The sequence below is a fragment of the Nycticebus coucang genome, chromosome 6 (genome assembly GCF_027406575.1).
Source record: "Nycticebus coucang isolate mNycCou1 chromosome 6, mNycCou1.pri, whole genome shotgun sequence".
Lineage (NCBI taxonomy): Eukaryota > Metazoa > Chordata > Mammalia > Primates > Lorisidae > Nycticebus > Nycticebus coucang.
The window spans coordinates 85,160,571-85,185,704 of NC_069785.1; the positions used below are offsets into that span (position 1 = coordinate 85,160,571).

Consider the following 25,134-nt stretch of genomic DNA (forward strand, 5'->3'; position numbering starts at 1 on the left):
AAATAAAGGAAAGCACTGAAAGAAAGAAACAGGAGTAATATAGTTGTATAGTAGTGTACTATGACACAACCTTGAAGACCCCCAACCTCTGGGGGTGCTGGGTTGGGTGATTCCCTTGAGGTCAACAGCTCTTTGTCAGCCGGATCAAAAACAGTACCCCACCTCCACCTGGTAAAGAGAAAAGCCAAAAATACTGTAAATAAAACCAAAACAAACAAGCAAGAACCCTAATGGGGTAACATTGGAGGAAAAAAAAACAACAACAAATAATAGGGGCAGACACACTGGCAAAAATGAAATTCTAATTGTTAAAGAAGGCAAAAATGGAAGATTGTATTTGAACTAGGATAGTGAAAAAAAGAAAGAATATATTAAAAAAAAATTGCAATCAGTGTAACTGGCTTATTGTACCCTCGATGAATCCCCAGCAATAAAAAAATAATAATAATAAAAAAATAAATGAAAAAGAAAGAAAAACACCAGGGAAAAATGTTGGAATTAAGAAAACAAACAAATAAAAAAAGAAAAACCCCAACAACACCCCCCCCAAAAAAAAACCCCTAAAGAACCAAATACTATATATATTTTACTGAATATTGTCCGGGCAACAGGTGATCTTCTGAGTTATAAGATGTTAATCACAATGTTGATACAGCTGTACAAGATGGAGACTGGAGGTCTCTGCTGACCTCTCAGACCCTGCAGGCTTGGGAGCCCAAAAATGTCCTCAGCCCACTTAAAAGACACTCAAAACTATGAACCTTGGCCAAGCAGAAGCTTTCCAGGGAAAGCACTTATCCCTGGGATCTCTCCCAGTGTGGCTGCCTGCTTATCCAGTGCACCACGTCCAGACTCCCACTATGCCCCTGAGGGCCAAGGCTTTTAATCTGCCACACTTGGAACTCCACACTTCCCCAGTGTCTCAGTGCCCTCCTTTGGGAAGCTCAGTCACTAGATTGCTCGCCCAAGGTCTCCCGGCTGATCTCCGCGCTGCAACACACAGGGGCAGCTCTCCCACAGCAGCTGTGCAGGCAGTCCAAAGCTGAACGATATTAGCTTCCTTCCGGCTCAGTGTCTCTGACCTGGGCCCCAGACAAGGCCCAAAGTCATCTTCACACACAGCCCAAGATCTCCCAAGGCAGTTTAATTGAGTGCCCAAGTCCAAGAAAACCCAAACAGCCCACAGGTAAGGCTTTTCCTGCGTGCACTCTCGCTGTTGCTATGTGTGCAGCTGCAGGCAGCCTCTGATTGAACAAACGCACCTACCACTTGCCAGATTTTCCACTGCTTCTGTCCTCCTCATTGGGTCCAGAAGTCTCTCACTGGCTTCCTGTGTCACCAAAGGGAAGCCTCTGGGCAAAACTCACCAGCCAGAGATGGCTGGAGTCTTCTCTCGCCACTCTCACTGTGCCCGGCTGCACAGAAGCTGTTACTTGACTGCCATCTTTTTTCCCTCCTCAAGTTCTGTTTTCTTTTAACTAGCAACTGGCATGCTGTCTCAACAGCCACCAGGTCTGTCAGAGCACAGCAGTGAGGATGCCACAAGAGAAAAAAGAAGAGAGGAAGAAACAGCTGAGCAGGGTCACATGTGAAAACAGTGCACTCCGTGGATTAAGAGGTGTCCCTGTTAGTGCAGACGAGCTGCACTAAGCTGTGGTTTGGGAAAGTCTTCTTTTTTGTTCTTGATGGTTCTAGCACTCTGGGAGACTAGGTGGGAGGATTGCTTAAGGTCAGGATTTCTAGAACAGCTGGCGCAAAATCAAGACCCTGTCTCTACAAAATAAGAAAAATTGGCCAGGAATGGTTGAAGCCAAGATTTGAGAGTAGGCTGGACATCATAGCAAGGTCCCAGCTCTATAAAAAGTGTAAAGAAATTAGTTGGTCACAGTGGTGAGTGCCTGTAGTCCCAGGTACTCAGGAAGCTGAGGCAGGAGGATCACTTGGGCCTAGGAGTTTGGGACCGCAGTGGGCTATGATTTAGTCAGTGCATGCCAGCCTGGTAGTGGAGTTATGCTCTGCCTCTAAAAAAATGAAATAAAAATGAAAACATGAGGAGACTTTTTTGAAGGTTAAAAAAATCGTTTTATATAAATTGTGGTATAAGGAAATAGATTATGACAATACTTTTTATTTTTGATAGAGTTACAGCAAATAACAAAGAGAGAAACAGAAACAAAACCCAGGACCTTGAAGGACCAAATGATTATCTTGGAACAGTGTGGGTTTAAATTTTTTTCCATTTTTTGTTTTTGTTTATTGCCAAACTTCTAAAACATGGATCTTTACCATCATGGAGAAAAAGCCCATTTGAAGGTGTCACTGTGGTCTAGTGAAGGTGATTTTTAAAAAGGACAAATTAGATTTCCTCAGTTGCCGAAATCAAAATATGAGGTGGTTTTACTTTGTGAGCAAAAAGTATTTGAAACCAACTCCACTCATTGCATAAACAGTAATAAGGAGACCAAACATTTTGTTTTAAAAGTTACTTTCCAAATTTCAAGTCTTCTCATATACCAGCAATTCAACCTGTGGGTCGCAACAACCCCTTGTAACAGTGAAAATACATCCTGCATATCAGATCTTTACATTATGATTCATGGCAGTAGCAAAATTACAGTTATGAAGTAGCAATGAAAATAATTTTACGGTTGGGGGGTCAGCACAACATGAGGAACTGTATTAAAGGGTTGTGGCATAAGGAGGCATCAGGAAGGTTGAGAACCCCTGTCATATACAGACATGATATTGAAGAGCTAATCTAGAAGAAGGGGTGTCTTTGTATGTTAATAAAAATACAACAGCTTCGGGATAATTTGCTCTATTTTGCACATAGTACTTCTATGCCTCTTCAGCAAAAACTCATTTATGGCAGATTTCAATGAGGCTGTGATTGAATTAGAGAGGCAAGGTGATAATACGGTAGGAGGGACCGTCTGTGTAAAAGCCCCTGGCAGGTGGATCTCCACATCTGAGCTATCTTCAGAAGCAGCTGGAGGACAGAGAAGACTCTCATGGAAATGAGGCCAATCATTTCTTTTTTTACATCTCAACTTTGTATGAGAGGTAAATGTAAAAGAGTGAGGTTTCAAGACTGGAGTAATTGATATGGCAAGTGCTGACTGAGGCCAAGTCAGTGCCAGGCACAGTGTGTGCACGTAGGGCCACCAGGCCCTCTACTCCAGAGCCGTAGGCAGGACTAGATCCTTCATGTCAATGACCAGGTGCAGAATAGTCTCAGGGGGACTTCACTTCCTTGATATAGAAAACCACTTGAAGCCAAGGATGCTGAAGTTCAAAGTGAGGCTCTGTCCTACCCAGCCCTCCCCATGAAGTCCCCAGAAAACGCAAAGTACAAAAGGCTCTCCATTAAATATAGGAGTTAGCTGATTCCTGGCACCTAACACTCTCCAAGCAACACTAGTTCTCTGCCCTGAGTATAGATTAGAACCACCTGGATATTTGGAAGTAACTATAATATTTAGGTCCTGCCCTATATCTGTGCTGTCCAAAATGATAGCCACTGTGGCTAGTTAGCACTTGAAATGTGGCTATAGCCAGGTAGGAAAATGGTAATATTTTTAATGCATTGGGTCAAATGAAACATTAAAATTAGTTCGTTGGTTTCTCTTTATGTTTGATAATATGGCTACTAGGAACTAAAATTACACTTGTGGTGGCATCATGTCTCTGTAATGGGAGCACTGCCCTATGGCTTTCCAGGCCTGGTGTTTGTTAGATTGAAAAACACCTAACCTAGCCTGACCCTGGCTCTTTTGAAAATGAAGATTCTGATTCCACAGCACTGGGCTGGCCTGAGCATCTGGGTTTCTGACCCAGGTACCCAGGTGGTGCTGCTGTAGCTGCTTCCTGAATACCTGCTGGGTAGCAAGACCTACACCAGCTGCATCTGGGGTTCTCTCTGGCTGCAAGGCCCTGAACGTGTAAAGGCGCCTGGGTGGATTTTAACCCAGAGTCCATCCTGAGAACCAAGCAAAGGCTGGTAAAAGTGCATGTGACTGTTGATCCTGTAGACTGAGGTTGGTTGTAGATTCTGGCCCTGAACACCCTATCGTGTGCCAAGCTCTAAAGTATATAAGTGCCTGATTCAATGTCACAACTGAACTCTACCCCATACTTATGACCTGATTTTCAAAAGGTACACAGTGAATTGCTAGAATGCAACTGTATCGCCATTGTGCTAAATGTAGGGAGACAGGCCCCACCTGCCAGAGTCCTGGACCAGACTCCGCTGAATGTGCCAAGTCCTCCTGCTCCGTCTTTTCCCAGTGTCTACTATAGGATGCCTCATAGAATCAATGGTGGCTGTGCTGGGTTTGCTTATGATGAGATATACTTTAGCTTATATGATAGTACACAGAATCAGTCACGAGGAAAACAAAATACTATACTTTCTAAGTGAGTACACTTTCATTTGGGGTGATAAAACATGTCCAAAACATTTTTGGTCCTTTGCAACCCTTGTATGGGCCAGGACAGACTCAGAACCTTCCAAGGTGCTAATTGAAAAGGAATCCTGGGGAAGTAATTGGTACTTGGTCCAAAGGGTTTATTTCTGTGGTTACCATTGCATCCATCCACTTGGCCTCATCAGAACAAGCAGCTCTGTGCTGTTTTCCCAATAACTAAGAATTACTGGAAATGATGGCAACCCAAAAAGTCACTGGTTCCCAAGTTCCCCTCAACTCTAAACAGTACTACATGTAAGTTCTGGATCTCAGTGCTGCCAAAATCCAAAGATATCTCAACTCATGCCCAAGGGACTCTCTTTGTCTATCGGGACTTGTGCAATGGTAGCCCAGCTCATCTTAGAACTCTTCATTTTGTTATCACCCTAGTAAAAGGAAGCTTTGCGTGCAATTGTCTAGCCAGCAGGATGAGATGGAAATGCAAGGAAACAAGTGTTAATTTCTATATTATTCTGCAATAAATAAAATTTTGTTTTCTTCAAAGTACATATGGAATGTTTATATTTTGATAGGATGTATATCTGAGCCATCATATATATTAAATTGGAAAGCAAACAATGTCCATAGTCCCTGCCCTATGGATCTTACATGTTAAAGAAAAAAAAAAAAACTTTAGATAATGTCATTTGCTATAAACAGAAAGCCTTGCTATAAAGGAGACAAATGTACAAAATCTTTCTGGTAGGATAATGGCCCTAGTCAGGAGTTCAGGAAAGATTCACTAGGAAGATTTCTGATTTAGGAGGAAAGAATTAATGAAGTTTAAGTGAATGAGATGCTGGAGCCTTTGCAAAATGAAGAGTTCATCTTCAGTCTGCCCGTTTGCTGAGCCACTCATTTTTCTTCCACAGCAGATAGGACCTTGGATGTTGACAAAGCTAATGAGGTCCTCATCATTTCTGATGACCTTTGGAGTGACCACTATGGGTGTATCAAACAGGATTTGAAAGGCTACGCTGAGAAATTCAGCTTCCGAATTTGTGTCCTGGGCTCCCCTAGGTTCACTCTGTCAGCCATTATGAGGATGCGGATCTGGGAGTTTGCAAAGAATCTGCTTCCCAGTGAGGACAGATCCAACTGGCTTTAGAACTTGGATTCTGGACACTGAGTTCGATAAAGGGAATTCAGCCAGCACTGTGCCTCCACCTGCACTGTGGGTGAATCTCTGGTTACACAGAGTAGGGATTTTGCTGGATATGGGCATCACAAATATGACTTTTTGTCACCTTAGTAATGGACCCACGTCTTCACATTGAGCAACATCTCTCCAAGCATCTTATTTCTCTAGCATAGCCCACAATGGGCCAGTTAAACCAAGAACACCAAAAACTATTATTGGAAATTACTTTTTATTCATGTTTATGAGCTTTTCCACTTAGTAAACATTTTCTTCAAAGTAACCACAGACAATTATGGGGCACTTTATAAATCACAAGCATAAATAAATAAGAAATTATATTATAAATATTAACTAAAATCATATTCATACTCTTTTGGTCTCAGGCTTATATTTCTTTTACTGTTAATATGTTTAAGCTCCCAGATTAATTTTTATTTTATAATAATAATAATTTTTTGGAGACAGAGTCTCATTGTATTCACCTTGGGTAGAGTGCTGTGGTGTCATAGCTTATAGCAACTTCAACTCTCGGGCTCAAGTGATCCTCTTGCCTCAGCTTCCAGAGTAGCTTGGACTATAGGCTTCTACCCCATGGCTAGCTAGTTAGTTTTTCTATTTTTAGTAGAGAGGGTTCTTGCTCTTGCTCAGTCAGTTCTCAAACTCACAAGTTCAAACAGTCCACCCACCTCAGCCTCCCAAAGTGCTAGGATTATAGGTGTGAGCCAGTGTGCCTGACCCCAGATCAATTTTTAAATAGTTTACTATTTCTGTAAGATAAACTTAGTTTGTTTGGGAAGTTATGAATTAAACTAACATTAGGATATCAGATTATGTAATTTTCTAAGTTACAGGGAAACAGTAACTTTTATTTATAGCAAGAAGGATGAATGCATAAACAGTAGAGACATGGATCAATCCCAGTATAATATCCACAATTGAAAAGACAACACCCCTAGCCGGGCGTTGTGGCGGGCGCCTGTAGTCCCAGCTACTTGGGAGGCTGAGGCAAGAGAATCGCTTAAGCCCAGGAGTTGGAGGTTGCTGTGAGCTGTGTGAAGCCACGGCACTCTACCAAGGGCCATAAAGTGAGACTTTGTCTCTACAAAAAGAAAAAAAAAAGACAACACCCTGCATGAAATATCTTGGGCTACATACAACTTCGTAAAGGACCCAACGTTGTTGCCCCAAACAGCCTCCTCCAACCATCTGCCGACGCAATAAAACTATTTATCAAAGAACCCCTACAACCCCTAACATCCTCATCCCTACTAAATGTAATTGCCCCAACCCTAGCTTTATCCATTGCCCTAATCATATGAACCCCACTACCAATCCCATACCCCCTGATCAACATCAACCTGGGCGTACTATTTATCCTAGCCACATCCAGCCTAGCTGTATACTCAATCCTGTGATCGGGATGAGCATCAAACTCAAAATACGCACTAATTGGAGCACGACGAGCAGTAGCACAAACTATCTCATATGAAGTAACCCTGGCCGTCATCCTACTATCCATCCTCCTAATAAGTGGAACATTTACACTATCAACCCTGATCCTAACTCAAGAACACTCATGACTCCTACTTCCATCGTGATAAATGCAGCAGTAGCACATGTGGGTGTGTGGAGGGTGACAGAGGCTGGGCGGGTGTCAGGAGGGTGGTGGGACTTGGTAGGCTGCAAAATGGGCTAAAGCCCAGTGACAGATGGACTCCATTCTTTAATCCTATGTAGCATGTATTTTACTATTTCATTTTTGGAGAGTGATTATTTCTTATTGCTTTCATATACCTTTACCTGGAGAGCCAAAGACTTGTTCTCGCTGCTCTTCTCTTCCTTCCTTGGTCCATGAAGGAGGGTGGGGCAGAAGAAGCTGCCTCCATGCTTGTCAAACAGCCACATCCATCTACTCTACTTTTTTTTTATTAAATCATAGTTGTGTACATTATTGCGATCATGGGGCACCATACACTGGTTTTATACACCATTTGACACATTTTCATCACACTGATTAACATAGCCTTCCTGGCATTTTCTTAGTTATTGTGTTAAGACAATTTCATTCTACATTTACTAAATTTCACATATACCCTTGTAAGATGCACCGCAGGTGTAATCCCACCAGTCATCCTCCCTCCACCCACCTCCCCCTTCCTCCCCTCCCTTTCCCCCATTCTTAGGTTATAACTGGGTTATAGCTTTCATGTGAAAGCCATAAATTAGTTTCATAGTAGGGCTGAGTACATTGGATACTTTCTCTTCCATTCTTTTTTTTTTTTTTTTTGCTTTTTTTGTATATGCAAGTAGTTTGAATATAGTCCACAAGCTCTTTGATTCTTCTTTCTTCGAAAGGTGAAGTCTAAATTCCCTTCCCTTGAATGTGGGCTGCATTTAGTGACTGACCTCTATTCATGTTATGTGGCAGAGGTCTTCTGAGGCTAGGTCATGAAAAGGTTAACTTCTGCCTGGCTCTGTCTCTGTCTCTTAGACCACTCACTCTGGAGGAGGCCCACCATCAAGTCATGAGAACCTTCAATTAAATAGCGTGTGCACAGGCCCGTTGGGGGAGGAACTGAAGCCTCCGAGAACTCACCAGTGTGTGAGTGAGTGAACTACCTAAAGACGGATCCTCCAGCAAAATTCCATTTTCTTCAAGGACTTTCCCTAGGCCATGTAACCTTCTTTCTTCCGAACCGCTACATTTCTTTTCAGTATTATTTTTGCTCTAATCATATATTGCCTCATTTATTCATCTGTTATAAAATTTCTCATTTCTCTGACAGTTTTCATAGGATTCAGTGAGGATTTTCATTCATTTAGTAGCTGTTGGCTTGTGTCCCCCTCTCTCTCTCAGGTCTCACTGAAGAGCTGGGCAAAGTAGAATCTCACTTTGGGGAGTTTTAATTTAGAAGTACAGTAGGGGGTGCGCCAGCCCCATATACCGAGGGTGGTGGGTTTGAACCCGGCCCCAGCCAAACTGCAACAAAAAAATAGCCGGGCATTGTGGCGGGTGCCTATAGTCCCAGCTACTCGGGAGGCTGAGGCAAGAGAATCGCATAAGCCCAAGACCTGGAGGTTGCTGTGAGCTATGATGCCATGGTACTCTACCAAGGGTGACAAAGTGAGACTCTATCGCTAAAACAAAAAATAGAAGTACAGTACGGTAGCATTTGAGATTAACAAGTATTGTACAAAGTTGAGATGGTGTTTTACATAAGTCTCACTTTGTGCACCAAATTGGAAATAACCTAATTATGACAAAATAGGAACCTGGATTTGCCTGGAATCCTGGCCCAGAGTCTGGGAGGCCCAGCAGTACAAGATCTCTAGTCTTGGTTTACTGTTAGCTTCCTGTTTATGTCCAATACTCATAACACCCCACCCCCTTCCAGAATTTGAGCTGGCATGTGGCGTTTTGGTCCTTGTGACTTAACAGTGCAACTAAAGAGCTTCGTATTATGCTGGCCCAAGCTGGTGCCTAATAAACCGTAGCAGCCATCATCCCCAGTATTATTGTCATTGTTGACTCTTCACTGGCAAGCATGGGTTCTACTTCTCTATCTCCCTAGACCAGGCGTCCTCAACCTGTGGTCCGCGGGCCACAAGAAGCGGTGTGATTGTATTTGTCCCCGTTTTGTTTTTGTACTTCAAAATAAGATATGTGCAGTGTGCATAGGAATTTGTTCAGTTTTTTTTGTTTGTTTGTTTAAACTATAGTCTGGCCCTCCAACCATCTGAGGGAAAGTGAATTGGCCCCCTGTTAAAAAATTTGAGGACGCCTGCCCTAGACCCTACAGCACAGAAGAGTAATGGTTAAGAGGCTTGGGTTAAAATCCTAATGGGTAGTTTTGGATGTGTGGCCTTGGGCACGTGGGCAGGTTACCTACTTTCTTGGAGCCATTTTTTAATCTGTCAATGTTGATGGTCCCATGGATTGTTGGGCTAAATGACCTAAGGCTGTAAAATGCCTAACCCAGGGCTTGCCACCAAGTAAGCAAATCATAAACGGTTCTGCTCCTTCTGCTTCCTGTAATTATTACTATTTAGTCTTGTGCTTTAAACTTAGTAAACTTTTTTTTGTTGTTGAGATAGGGTCTCACTCTTGTCACCCAGGCTGGAGTGCAGTGGTGTGATCATAGCTCACAGCAACCTCAAACTCTTGGGCTCAGGGGATCCTCTTGCCTCAGCCTCCCAAGTGGCTGGGACTACAGGCACCCTACACAATGCCTGGCTAGTTTTTTCTATTTTTTAGCAGGGTCTCTACTAAAGGGTCTCTTTCTCAGGCTGGTCTTGAACTCCCGAGCTCAAGAGACTCTCCTACCTCACCCTCCCAGAGTACAAGGACTGCAGGTGCGCAGCCTATAATTTTAAAAATATTTTGTAGAGACAGGGTCTCACTGTGAATTCTTGGCCTCAAGCCATCCTCCCACCTTGACCTCTCAAAGTATTGGAATTATAGGTGTGAGCCACCATGCCTGGCCTTCAGTAAGTGTTTGATGGCTCACCAAAGTCAACACACAGAGAAAGACACTTGTTTTTCATTCTTGATAAGGAACTTTTGGAGGTCACTAGGGCAAGCATCAATAGAACAAGTACGGCCAGGTGTGGTGGCTCATGCCTATAATTCTAGCACTCTGGGAGGCCAAGGCTGGTTGACTGCTTGAGCTCAGGAGTTCAATACCAGCCTGAGCAAGAGTGAGACTCCATCTCTACTAAAAATAGAAAAAGAGTGAGAGAGAACAGATGTCTCTCTTGTCCAGCGTTGGTGAACGGATTGGCCAGGTGGGGAGCTGAGAGGTGTTCAATTTGCCCAGAGCCCTCTCCAGCACACACACTGGGCTGCTCCTCAGCGGTGTGACTTCTCCAGGGGTTGGTGTGTTGTCCTGTGGTACACACTGCTCTTCATCTCTTACGATTGCACTGCCAACATTCATTTGTGGTCAGTTAAGTACACTGCCAATTCTTATTCATTCAGATTTTCTTTTACTCACTAATGTGTTTAAGTCTCACCAACTTATTATGAAGTGATTTATTAATGACTTTTTAAAGATGGAGTAGAAGAACCCTTGCATCTTCTGCAAAATGGCACTCTGTTATTACTTGGAACAATGCAGCCATGATCTGCCTTGGGTGAGGCAGAAAGTGGGTGGAGGCGCAGGGTGATGCTGGGCGTGCAGAGGGGTCAGGAGACGCTAGGACAGAACATGTGAATGGAGTAACAGCCCCAACAACACATAAACACTCAAGGAGGGCAGTCTTGGGAAATTACTGCTCTCACACATTCTTCTGTACCTTACCCTTCCAGCACCTTCCTAGTAGCTATCCAAGGGTTGAGATTTTTAAAAAGAAAAAAACAACAAAAAATTTTTTTTGAAGTTTCCACCAGCTTTAAAGGGTAAAGGACACACATTCACGCATGAATTTGGGAGCATGGGAGAAAATACAGGACTTGACGCAACAGCGCAGGTCGGCTTAGTGATCCAAACATTTCTGGCAACCCCACCCACCCTCTGAGAAGTGGCAGCAGGTGGAAGGTCCCCTCAGGGCAAGAGGTCAAGTATGTTGTAAACAACTGGTTCTTAATGGACCAGGGGAGAGAGCCCCAGAACAACTGTATTTGATTTAAAAATGGGCTCCCTCTCTCCAGGATGATATATTTTCAGCTTCCCAGAGACTGACTGGACTGGGAAATGATGTGGGGGAGCCCCCGTGAGTCCTCTGCCCACAATGCCGCTTGTGGAGGTGTTGGCCAACACTGTTCACAGTCTCTGGCTTCAGTCCCACTTTTCTTTTCTCTGGCCCTTGTTTTGCGTGTATAAATATTTAACTATTAACGTTTAAGTTTCTTACCAGATGGCTGGAATTGACAATAGATTATATACATTTGTTGTGTGTGAAAAATAAGTATCTTACAAGCAATGCTGAGATGCCAACATTAGAAAATACAGTTTGCAGGTGGCCTTAGGCAGGCTGGATCACTCTTAGTCCTCCCCCTCTGGCGCGGTCTCACTTTCCTCACCACCTTCAGCAGCCGAATCCACAGGTGTTGCTGTTGATAGGGGCTCCCTGGAATAGGAAGACAATGGCAAGGCTTTTACTCTTAAAAGGAGCAATTAACTGGGTTATAGCTTTCATGTGAAAGGGGAAAGGGGGTGAGGGACGGGGAAGGAGGGGGATTAATGGGATTCCAGCTGTGGTGCATCTTACAAGGGTATATGTGAATCCTAGTAAATGTGGAATGTAAAGGTCTTAGCAAAATAACTAAGAAAATGCTACAAAAGCTATGTTAACTAATGTGATGAAAATGTGTCAAACGATCTATGAACCAAGTTTATGGTGCCCCACGATCATACTAATGTACACAGCTATGGTTTAATAAAAATAAATAAAAAAAAGGAGCAATTAAACTTCTCATTATCCCCTCATTTTCCTCATCTGTAAAACAAGATTAAAAATGTTTGTTCTGCCTACTTTCAGGAGAGAAGAGACGAATACAATATAATATAATATGTGAAAAATTGTTTTGGAAAGTATGCAACTTTAGTATCATGGGTAGAGGTCTGTATTCAAATTGTCTGGACATGAAAGCAGTCACATTTTGATGAAGTTAGTGCTAATAAAGGTAATATGAGAAAAACACTTAAAAAAGCACCCAAGTGTTTGTTCTGTGGATATAAATGCTTTTGATTTAGAGCAAGTTCAGAGTTGGAAAGTCTAAGAATGGAAAAGCCCGCTGTTTCTTTAGAAGGGCCAGGTAGCAATTTCTGCTCATGCAACTGGAAACTCTCAGGCTCCAAATATCACTTATACTCTTTGTAAAAATAAACGAACCAAAACCCGATCTATACCTGTCCTATAAGGCAAAGAGCTCTTGAGACGTAATGGATATAAAACCAGTTACAAACTATGAGGAGCCGTAGAGACAAGTTATTGGTGGGGGGCAAAACACCAAGCAGAGGCACAGTACAGAGTATGTGGCCGCTAATGTTATACTGTCCCCCTTCCGTTCCTTCCTCCCTGTCCTTTATGGATGTGGAACAGTTACATTATTAAATTATGTAATAATAATTGAGAACCTGACTTTCAGCCAGGGAGTAGTTCAGAAACACAGGGAGTTTAACTCTGAACGAATAAACAAGAATAAAGCAATTTCATCATTATCTTAAAAATTCTCAAATTAAAGGGCGGCGCCTGTGGCTCAGTCGGTAAGGCGCCGGCCCCATATACCGAGGGTGGCGGGTTCAAACCCGGTCCCGGCCAAACTGCAACCAAAAAAATAGCCGGGCGTTATGGCGGGCGCCTGTAGTCCAAGCTACTCGGGAGGCTGAGGCAAGAGAATCGCCTAAGCCCAGGAGTTGGAGGTTGCTGTGAGCTGTGTGAGGCCACGGCACTCTACCGAGGGCCATAAAGTGAGACTCTGTCTCTACCAAAAAAAAAAAAAAAAAAAAAAAAAAAAAATTCTCAAATTAAAAACTTAAAAAACAAAATAAAAATTAAAACAATTTATCATTAAGCAATTTAAACTCACAACAATCTTCTGTGCTGTTTCCTATACATGCATCACAATGTAGCTTCACTGTCTTGCAGACAACCTCAATATTATTTTTAAATTGGCAGAGGCAGCAGGCCATATGGCTAGGTAAGATCCTATAAATGGAAACGCAGAGAATTAAATTAATGGTAAATTGATGACTTCAGTTGGTAGAAGAGTGAGGCTGAAACTACCGCAGGGCTAGGCAAAAAGAGTTCTTGAGGCATATGGCCTGGTCAGTTGTTGGGTAGGAACCAGAAAGCCCAAAGGAAAGGAGAAAGAGAGATGTGTGAACATGGCAGTGGTTATGGTAGTCCTAGAGTAAACGTGATAGAGATTAGAGGTGCCAGGTATGGTAGCTTTCACCTGTAATTCCAGCTGCAGGGGAGGCTAAAGCAGGAGGATTGCTTGGTGCTAGGGTTTGAGACCAGCCTGGGCAACATAGCAAGACCCTGCCCCTACAAAAAATTTTTTTTAATTAGCTGGGCATTGTGGTTGCAGCCACTCAGGAGAGTAAGGTGGGAGGATTGCTTCAGGCCAGAACTTTGAGACCAGCCTAGGCAAGATAGCAAGACCTCATCTCTTAAAATAATAAATTTTTAAAAAAGGAATTAGAATTGGGTGACACTGATTTGTAGTTTCATTCAGAAATTATCTTCTCCCATAGAAGACAGAAGAAGAAAATCTGTCTCACTTTGGGTTGAGAGGACACAGGAGGCAGACTTCTAAGAAGAGTCTGGAGGCCCCAAACTTCTAGAATTCCTTTCTCAATTACTGTTGGGAGCGGTAAATATTAGAAATTACTCTGGGCATAAATGATAGCTTAGTTTAAACCACTTTATAGGGTTGAACAATAATGAAGATTACATTGGCCAAATGTGGACAATTTCAGCCTTCAAAATAATAATGATGATAATCAGATACAACATAATTACTCTAAAGAAGAATCCATGAATTCACAGAAGAAGAATCCATGAATTCACAAAAGGGAAAGAGGGCCAGCTCTTCTTTAATATTAATAGAATAATGCCAGCTATGTAGAAGGAATGATATAATTAGAAAAGTGTCATTTTGCAAACACAATAATAATGGATTTGGATAGTGATTATCACTGATGCACAGTTGGTTGGTTTGTTTGTTTTTTAAGACAGAGCCTCAAGCTGTCACCCTGGGTAGAGTGCCATGGCGTCACAGATCACAGCAACCTCCAACTCCTGGGCTTAAGCGATTCTCTTGCCTCACTGATGCACAGTTGGGTAAAAACATGTTTTGAAAGCAGGATTTTCACTGATCTCAAAGCATCACCCCGGAGATTATTTATACTTATTATTGTTTCTTCTTGGACTTTTGTCTAAGATCAAATGTATTTACACATATTAATTAACAATGGAAAAAATAACTTTATAATGGAGAGCTCTAGAAGATATCACTTTGTAATCAAATGATCAAACTTAGCATTATGGGCCATCTGAAGTCATGAGGTAGGAAGAACACATCGTCTATTTATTAATAGTATTCTTCCTCAAAATGTTTTACCTGAATCTAATCATGAGGAAATAGACAAATCCGGATTGTGGGAGAATTTACAAAACAACCCTGTTAGACTCTTCAATGCATGAAAGACCAAGAAAAAGTAGACAAATGTTTTACACTAAAGGAAACAGAGACATAACGAGCAATGCCTGATCTCTGATCGGATCCTGGATCAAAACAAAACAGATTTAAAGATTATTATTAGATTCTGGCCAAGATGTAATAACAGGGACATTGCACCCCTGGCCAGAAACAACCAAAATACCAGATAAAAGAAACAAAACAACAGTTTTAAAGACACTGGACATCAGGCAATGAAGGACAGTGATCTCTGTAAGATGTGAAATAAATGAAGTGAGCCCCGTGGCTGCCCTAGCTTACTTCTTTGAGAGAGTTTCCAGGTCATGGTGCTAGGAAAGGAAACTGGTGGACTCTTCGATTAAGGAAATTGAGCTGAGAGTCTGGGAAAACCAAGGTGGCTAGAAGTCTCAAAGCAGAGTACTAGAGAGAAAAGAGGCACACAGAACATGAACTCAGGAGACACACAGAGGGAGCTCTTGAGTGTTCAGCAAAGTACTGATTGGTGCACGTGTATGAGGAAACTACTTGAGGCTAGGAAAAGAACCACCCAAAAGTATCAGAAAACAATTAGATGTTGCTCAAGATTAGGAAGACTGCCTGTTAGCATAAGCTAGATAGGACAATCTCATGATCCATGGGGCAACACGTACCAAGATCCAATAGAAAATTACCAAACATGAAAAGAAGCAAGAAAATATGACCCATAGTAAAGAAACAAAGCAATCAATAAGAACCAACTCAGAACCTACATGGATAGAATGAGCAGGCAAGGACATTAAAATCGTTATTTCAAAAACTTAAAACTTCCCAAAATGAAACACAAGGAGAAACAAAATAAAACATGAATAGAGCATGAATGAGCTATGCAACAATATTCTGGGCCATAAAACAAATTTGAATAAATTCAAAAGAATTCAAGTCATTCAATATGTGTTCTCTGATCATAATGAAATTAAATTAGAAACCAACAGAAAGATCTGAAAAATCGCCAAATATTTGGAAACTAAACAACACCTACGGTTTTCTTTCCTTTTCTTCCTTTATTTTTCTTTTTGAGACAGGGTCTCACTCACACAGGCTAGTGTGTGGTGGCATCTTTATAGCTTGCCGTAACCTCAAATTACAAATTACAAAACCTGTGCTGTAACCTCAAATTACAAATTACAAAACCTGGGCTCAAATACTTTTAACAGCATGAAAAGACAGGCCAGGCACAGTGGCTCACGCCTGTAATCCTAGCACTCTGGGAGGACAAGGTGAGTGGATCGCTTGAGCTCAGGAGTTTAAAACCAGCTTGGGCAAGAGCAAGACCCCGTCTTTACTAAAAGTGGAAAAAGTAGGTGGGTATGGTGGTGGGTACAAAGCTACTTGGGAGGCTGAGGCAAGAGGATCAGCAGATCCTTATATTTCAGTTTTCTGGTTTTGAGCCCAGGAGTTTGAGGTTGCTATGATTTATAACACCATGGCAATCAACCCAGGGTGACAGTGTGAGACTCCTGTCTCAATACATACATACATACATACATACATACATACATACATACATACATACATACATACATACGCACATACATGAAATTTAAAAAGAATGAAAAGACAAACCACAACCTGAGAAAAGAGAAAAGATAGTTACTAAACACATACCTGAAAGACTTGTATCTAGAGTATAAAAAGTACTCTAAAAACTGAACAAGAAGACAAATATCAATTAAACTACAGGATCGGATTTGAACAGATAATTCAGTACAGAAGATATTTACACATGAATAGATATTCAACAGCATTAACTATTACAGAAATGCAAATTAAAACCACAATGAGATTCCACTATACATCTACTAGTAGATTTTTCAAGAAAACTGAAATAAGGATCCGCTGAATACCTGTAGCAACTGCAACTTTCACATTGCTGGTGGGAATACAAAATAGTACAGCCACTTTAGGAAAGAAGTTAGCAGTTTCTTAAAAAGTTAAATATGTACTTAGGATGTGATACAGTAGTCCCACCCTAGGTACTTACCTGAAAGAAATGAAAACGTATGTTCACACAAAGACATGAGTATGAGTGTTCTTAGCAGTTTTCATAATTGCCAAAAAAATGAAAACAACCCAATTGTTCATAAATTGGTGAAAGGATAAGCTGATATAGCCATACGACACTGTCCCTTGCTATCTGTGGGGAACTGGTTCCAGGACTCTGCAGATACCAAAATCTGTGAATGCTATAATATTTGCATATAATCTCTAGTATACTTGAAATCATCTCTAGATTACTCTTAGAATATTATGTAATACAGTGTAAAGGCCATGTACATTGTTGCTATACTGTATTTTAACACATATTATTTTTTATAGTTTATTCTCTCCCCCACCCGCCCACCCCACACCAAATATTTACCATCTGTGCTTGGTTGAAGCTGTGAATGAGGAGAGAACTAACTGCACTGACAGATACAACAAGAATAGTAATATAATATCAAAACAATTATGCTAAGTGAAAGAAGCTTCACACAAAAGGTTACATACTACATCTGATTTCATTTCTAAGACAGTCGGGAAAAGGCAAAACTATGGGGATGTAAATCAGATTGTGGTTGCCAGGGGCTGATGGTGGGAGGAGGGGACCGACTGCAGAGGAACATGAGAGGCTTTTTTTAGGGCACCAGAAACATTCTATTTGGGGAATGTGATGGTGGTTACATAATTACACATTTGTGAAAATTCATTGATTGCTGCACCTAAAAAGAGTGAATTTTACTGCATAAAAATTATACCTCACAAAAACTGACTTAAGAAAATATAAACCTAACAAACGTACTAAGTGAAAATAAAGCTAAGAAAAAAATAACTTACAGTTTTTCCAACTCAAGAGTTGTCATGAGGATGTTCTCGACTGTTGTAAGTGGGGCTTGTGTTGTTCCCATGTCTCTGAAGGAGAAAGTCCGAAGAGTCAAGATATTAACCCCAATAGAAAAATTCTGTACTTAAAAACATATTGCAAGGACATGTCAGCACTTCAATTTTTGTTTCTATATAAAACAATCCAGCTCAAGAGTTTGTCATAGAAGATGATTACAGAGCTTTTACTGAAGAAATGTAATTATCTTCATTTGCAGCATCAAATTAATGACATGGAATAATGGAATGTATACACTTTTTAACATTTATCTTCCCATTTTCTTATTGGATTCACCTCTCAGGATTACTTTTTTTTTTTTTTTTTTTTTAAGGGGGAGGTGTTTTTTTTTTTTGCAGTTTTTGGCTGGGCTCGAACCCGCCACCTCCGGCATATGGGGCTGGCGCCCACTCCTTTGAGCCACAGGCACAGCCCTTTATTTTTTATTTTTAAAATAGAAGCATCTATTCTTTTTTGCTTTCTGGGATAAATGATATTCCTACATGCATCTATATATATTATATTTATATACATTCCTCAATACTACTGTTCTCTTTCCCTGCTGGCTGTCTTGCCCATTCATTACACATCCATTCTTAATCTCTTTTCTTTGCCAATAACCTTTTTTTAATAACCAGTTAAAGTTTAAATTATGACTTTTTAGCCTAAATTCAACATACTTAATCTTTGATGAAAATAAAAAATAACAGCAGAAATAATCTCATAATTCATGAGATGACCGCAATACTTACAGATATTTTAATGCTGGCAATTTATAAAGATATGAATCTTCAACAGTTGTCAGAGGATTACGATTGAGAATTCTGAAAAATGCAATTGAATTAAAAATACCTGCATTTCAATGTACATGTAACTCCACAAAGAGTTTATAGTCGTTTTTTAGTATGAAACTTGTAGGTAAAAAAATAAAAACATTTTCTGTTTTTCCCTTAAATCATCCTAAGACTCTGCCAAGCACTTTTCCTTTGGGAACAACCCAGGTTTATTATGCCAGATGCCCTCCATAATCTGAGGTGTTTGTCTTTCATCTTTTGAAAATTTTTTTAAATCCGTGTTTAATTTATCTGATTAAGAAAAAAACGGACCAAATCCTTGGCTTTAGAGCTAAAGAAAAAGGGATAAATCTGAGAGAAGGGAATTCTTGTCACACACTTGCACTCACATCACAGCCTTTGTTACTGTGCTTGTAATCACCTGGGCACTCGTCAGTCTCCTGGACTGTCAGCCCCTCGAGAGTGGGGACCACAACTTAGTGACATTCTCATACCTGTGCCTGGCATGGTGCCTGAAATTTACTAGATATTTAATCAATGTTTGTTGAAAACATCATTTTATTTAAATATCAGTGAAACGAATAAATTAATTTTGACGCAAATTTGTATTCCAAAATGCTGGAACAGATTTTCTTTTCCATTCTTAAAAGCAAACAAACAAAACAAAAGAGAGAAATACAAGAAAGAAAAGAAAATCTGCCTTTAGGTTAACTCTACTAAACAATTATTAGTGTACTTCTGCAGAACATTATAAAAATAACAATTATATACCTAATATCTACTGGGCTGCCGGTCGTTTGTGATCAGCATTTTACATTTAGTCCTTACAATAAGCTTACGTGGTAAATATTATCTTTTATAAATTAGGAAACCGAGGCACAGAGAGTTTATATAACTTGTCCTAGACCACTAAGATAGTTAGAAGCAAAGCTGAAATTTAAAGTTAGTTCTGATTGCAAAGCCTGTGTTTATCTTCTCTGAAGAAAAAAGGTTTAAAATAGCTGTTACATTAACCTTAATTCTGTGACAACTAAATATAAAATACCTTTCTAAACTACATCTATTCATCTGGGAGAACCTCTTGAGAATTTCTCTTTTTACTCCTTTTCCCAGTCACTTCCCATGCTTAAATATTTAATTAGCCCATGGCCATGGAGACTTTAGAGATTTAAAACCATATTGTAGGCTGGGCATGGTCGCTCACACCTGTATTCCTAGCACTATGGGAGGCCAAGGTGAGTGGATTGCCTGAGCTCACAGGTTCACAGGTTCAAGACCAGCTTGAGCCAGAGCAAGACCCTGCCTATAAAAAAAAAAAAAAAAGAACTTGGCATTGTGGTGGGCACCTGTAGTATCAGCTACTCGGGAGGCAAGTACACTTGTCTGAGACAAGAGAATCGCTTGAGCCCGAGAGTTTGAGGTTGCTGCGAGCAATGACGCCAGGGAACTCTACTGAGGGTGACAAAGTGAGACTCTGTCTCAAAAAAAAAAAAAAGAGAACAAAACCATGTTGTAGGTGACAGCAGTGAAAATGGTGGAGTAAGACTTCTGAAAATTCATCCCTTCATAAAAACAACAAAATTATGGCCAAAATGTCCAAAATCAATGTTTTCAGAACTCTAGAAATTTAATCAAAGTCACAATGCAGCAACCCAAGGAGTGTTTATTCAGGAAAAATGGCTAAATTTCAGTAAAAACAGTGAGATTTGTGTTGTTTTAGCTTACCCTAGACCATCTTTTGCTCCCAGCTCAGTAGTAGCCTTAAAAATAGCACACATCTGGGTGGCAACTGTGGCTCAGTGGGCAGGGCACCAGCCCCATATACCGAGGGTGACGGGTTCAAACCCGGCCCCAGACAAATTGCAACAAAAAAATAACCGGGCGTTGTGGCGGGCGCCTGTAGTCCCAGCTACTTGGGAGGCTGAGGCACGAGAATCGCCTAAGCCCAGGAGCTGGAGGTTGCTGTGAGCTGTGTGATGCCACAGCACTCTACCAAGGACAATAAAGTGAGACTCAACAACAACAACGAAAAGTAGCCCACATCTCTAGTAACAGAGGGAGCAAAATGGAGCCAGAGCTCTTTCAAAGCCACAATTGAACTGTCATTATTTGACCTGTTAGTTACATGGAAGACCTTCCTGGAAAGGCTTGCTTCTATTTGACCTAAAAGGGTGTTTGTGGAAGACAATTATAAGAAGTGTCTTAATATGGCAGCTACATGAGGTGATGGGTAAAAGTTGGCACCTTTTACCAATAGATGGCTTGGCACCTGCAGCTCAAGCGGCAAAGGCACCAGCCACATACACCAGAGCTGGCGGGTTCAAATCCAGCCCGGGCCTGCTAAACAAGAATGACAACTACAACCAAAAAAATAGCTGGGCGTTGTGGCAGGCGCCTGTAGTCCCAGCTACTTGGGAGGCTGAGGCAAGAGAATCACTTGGGCCCAGCAGTTGGAGGTTGCTGTGAGCTGTGATGCCACAGCACCCTACCCAGGGTGACAGCTTGAGGCTCTGCCTCAAAAACAAACAAACAAACTAACAAAACTTAATAGAAAAGGCTTAGGAATGAGATATCCATAGGAACTCTGAAATACTCCAACATTTCCTTGTTAAACTGGAAGACCATGAGTCATATTCCTTGAAATCTGGAAGGTCATACACATATTTAGGACTGTGAGCATTGTCAGGAAACATCAGAGAAGTCCCTAACCTCTCATCCATGTCTGATTCTGAGGTTCTGCACAAAGCAGGAAATGAAAGCTAAGGCAGAGCTATAAAACCATCTTGCTGAGTGCTGAAGGTACACCCTAACACGCACACAAGCCCCTTGGGAAAATCTCGGAGACTTACTGCTTCTGGACTTTTAAGGAAATCTCTGTTCATTCATCAGCAGACTAACCTAACCTAGTAGAGATTTCAGTGGCCACACATGACAACAAGTACAAGCCTTTACCAAATTAGTTCCAAAAAGTCACTAAATAAATTAATAATAACTACTATAATAACCAGCAGTACACACCAAACCCTGGGGGCAGGGATCTGATTTCTAGAATTGTTACATTATACGTAGTATTATTTAAAATATCCAATTTTCAACACAATTTGTAAGGGGCACAAAGAAACCATGCACAGGGGTGGGTGTGGGGGTTGGCAATCAGTAGATACTGTGCCTGAGGAAGTCAAGATATTGGGCTTACTAGACAAGAATTTAATTCAACTATTTGAAATATGTTCAAAGACATAGGGAAAACATTTAGTTCTATAGATTAAAGTAGATCAAGATCAAGGATGGGTACACAGAAACCTAAACAAATACTAAATGAGAAACTTTGCCTTTGGGGCCATGTGGTCCAAACATCCATCCTCAGCATAATTGTCCTCAGGATGGGGTTTATACAAAAAGAGATGTAACAGGAAATTTATTAGCCACCTTAGGACAAATCACTAAAGAGACTAAAATAAGGTGACACAACAAAAGTCTCTAAATTCCTTAGCTTAAGTAATTAAGTTTCTAAATTCCTCGGCCTTTTTGTTACAAGCCTGCAACTAAACCTCAAAATATAGTAGCACAACACAGATCAATTAATTTTGTAGCCTTGCCTTTAACATTTTGATTTTTACCTTCATGTTGCCTAGAAGGTTTAAAAGCCTCCATGAGTACCTGTCCACCTCCAGTCCCATCTGGCCTAAAACACTTCATGGATGTAAGTCCTTTTGGCTCTTCAGTTCTCTTGGCCATGAGGGTCCCACCAAGGGCCTAGATGGAACCAGGGCAGGGGCCATACCATCCCAGCTGTTGGAGCCTAACATAGCCACACACAAACCCTTCACCCTCCTCCTCCTCCTTTCCTCCTAAGACAAAGACACAAAGGGTCTAGTTACCCACACCCCCTCAGAAATTCACACCAAAGGACCTTAACATTCTTGGCAAGCTGTAGAATTTGCCTACCAGCTACCCTACACCCCTGTATTTGAAAGAGTTCTCTAACTGCCCCTGAGAACAGACTTTTGCACTGCCCAGGTGAGTCACCCTTCCCTTCTAACAAACCTGGCCCGAACATCCAGTCTTGCTCTCGGGATGGGACAAAATAAGAGTCTGGCCATCAATGGTGCCTCTGGTGGATCTTGGCCAAAAGGGAAGAATTGTGAACCAAAATAAAATCTTGAGGAGGGGAGACAAGATGGCGGACTGAAGCCAGCTTTCAACAAAGGCTCCCGTCCAGAAGGAGAGTTAAGGGACAGGAATTTAGTAGGTATCCTGGTGGACTTGAGCCTCACCAAGAGAGAAGGCTGAAGAACGCACATCAACACCGCTGAGGCAAGTTGTGATCACAAGGACGCAAACAAAAGGTACAAAATCCACCACCAAGCGGACGGGAGTCCCCCTCCCCCATGAGACCGGCTCAAGAGCCCCACAATTGAACAAGCGGGCAGAAATTAAAGGCCCTCCCACTACACTCCACGGGAGAGACCTTCTAAAAACTGGACCTACCTCCCCTACTGGGGTGCCGTGGCGCTCTCCTGCCGGACATAGGGCTGAATAAAACTTTGGGAATCCTTTGCCGGCAACCCTGAATCCCCGGCGCTCCCCTCCCGCCCACTGAGGTCTGGAGGCCTGTCCCCCAGGACTTCGGATCCTTGGGTGATTTCTCAAGGGGAGTGGACAGTCCCCGAGTTGCGACTGGTCAGCATTGACTCTGAGGCGTGCAAGTGAGGAGAGGGCACCGGGCTGAGGGGGAGTCACGCCTCGCGGCACTTCCCTGCGGTGCAGTGCACCAACCCTCACCGGGCATACGGGGCCCAAGACTGAATAAGACTCTGGCCTCCCCGCTGAGAGCTGAGAACCCCTACGCTCACTCGGGGTCTGAGGGCCTATCCCCTAGGAGTTCGGCTCCTTGGGTGATTTCTCGAGGGGAGTGCACAGTGCCTGAGCTGCGTCAGGTCAGCGCTGACTCTGGGATACGTGAGCGAGGAGAGGGCACTCTGCTGAGGGGAAATCAAGCCTTGGCGGCACTTCCCTGCGGTGCAGTGCAGGAGCCCTCCCCGGACCGTAGTATTGCGTAACACTGAATGAAACTCTAGCTTCCCCCCCCACTCCCAATCGGGGTCTGGGGGCCCATCCCCCAAGAGTTCTGATTCTTGGGGGATCTCTTAAGGGGTGTGGACCCAGCACAAACTGCGGCCGCTCAGTGCTGACTCTGGGGCGCGGGACAGAGGAGAAAAGGGTCGCCTGAGTGCCCACACCAGAGCAGCAGTTCCATGGAGGTAGATCAACAGCCGTTTTTTCTTTAACGGCAGAACGCTCACTTCTGGATATTCTGAGGCCACACCCCCTGTCTCCCTGGGCAACCAGAGGAGGCCACCCACGGCTCACAAACCCGGGAAGCTTCCAGGGCAGGGCGTCTGAGAGGTGTTCAGACGCAATTCTCCAACAGCAAAGACTTTTGAACTCAAAACAGCCCGACTTCTGTAGGCGACGACAGGAACAGAGACAGAACCTCACAAAGTTGTCTGTTCTGTTCTGTTCTGTTAGCAACATCCATCAGGGACGGGGCTAAGCCTGAGTGAACACCTCCTTCCCATCACCTGCATCAAACACTCAAAGATGTCAGGCCCCATCTCCTCCTGCTAGATAGCGGCAGTCTGCGGGGGCCTGGCAGACTTCCTTGCGATTCAGGCAGGTGCAAAACCCTGGAGTGTCTGTTCACTGCAGGCAACTGGGTTAGCCATCTGCAGAGATACCAGTGACTGGGTCCGACGGAGGGGCAAAGTGGGGAAGGAGACGTCAACCTTCCCAGACTGCTCTGTTTGCTGGGTGGCTCCTCCTGACTCCACGCTGCACAGGGGTGAGCTGTGTCAGAGGAGTCACCAGGCCCCTGTGATCCAGTTCCCAGAGACCTCTTGAACCCTTCCACCCGAGACAAGTGCCGATTGAGACAGTTGATTCGGACCTTTTGAACTGGGCTAATAGACTGAGGACTTTTCAGGTGGTGCCCTGGGTGTGCGATTGTAGGAAGGTTTGATTCTCCTTTTCCAACTGGGGCCAGAGGTGGGTAGGCGGGGTGACTTAATTGCTGATTTTTCCACACAGCTGAGACTTCAAGCCAGAGTAGAAGTTGCAATAGGATCGAACAGAAACCAACTGAAAACAAGACAGAACCACTTTGCTCCACCACACAAGACAGGGCCCCAGTTTCTCAGGCCACAACACTGTATGGGCCCTCAATAAAACCCCAGGGGAAAAACCAAAGGGAGTAAACCATGGGGCGGAATCAGCGGAAAAACTCTGGTAACATGAATAACCAGAATAGATCAACCCCCCCAAGAAAAGATACGGCAGATGTGATTGAAGATCCCATTCATAAACAACAGGCTGAGATGTCAGAAGTCGAATTCAGAATTTGGTTTGCAGACAAGATTAATAAAATGGAATTAGGAATTCGAGGAGAAATTCAAAAATTGTCTCAAGAATTTAACGAATTTAAAGACAAAACCACCAAAGACTTAGACACACTGAAACAAGAACTTACAGCCCTCAAAGATATGAAAAATACAGTAGAATCCCTCAGTAAAAGAATGGAGCAAGCAGAAGAAAGGATTTCTGACATTGAAGATAAAGTCTTCGAACGCTCCCAATCTCTCAAAGAGGAAGAGAAATGGAGAGCAAAAACGGATCACTCACTCAGAGAA

The 25,134-nt window shown here is 42.5% G+C and overlaps 2 protein-coding genes across 3 annotated transcripts in view; one reads left to right on the forward strand and one right to left on the reverse strand.

The window, feature by feature from the left end:
- Positions 1 to 8,276, forward strand: part of LOC128588747 (ret finger protein-like 3) — a 41,880-nt gene extending 33,604 nt beyond the window's left edge. Inside the window, exon 5 of the mRNA XM_053595576.1 lies at positions 8,099 to 8,276. Coding sequence (XP_053451551.1) covers positions 8,099 to 8,221 — 123 coding nt within the window. The 3' untranslated portion in view covers positions 8,222 to 8,276. The remainder of the gene's footprint in view (positions 1 to 8,098) is intronic.
- A 3,269-nt stretch (positions 8,277 to 11,545) lies between these two features.
- The window catches only part of LOC128588020 (leucine-rich repeat-containing protein 37B-like), a 39,575-nt gene continuing 25,986 nt past the window's right edge, over positions 11,546 to 25,134 (reverse strand). For both annotated transcript variants that reach the window (XM_053594594.1, XM_053594593.1), the window contains 4 exons: positions 18,404 to 18,475; positions 17,609 to 17,683; positions 13,139 to 13,257; positions 11,546 to 11,676 (listed from right to left, as the gene is read on the reverse strand). In XM_053594594.1, the coding sequence (XP_053450569.1) occupies positions 11,546 to 11,676; positions 13,139 to 13,257; positions 17,609 to 17,683; positions 18,404 to 18,475 (397 nt within the window). The remainder of the gene's footprint in view (positions 11,677 to 13,138; positions 13,258 to 17,608; positions 17,684 to 18,403; positions 18,476 to 25,134) is intronic.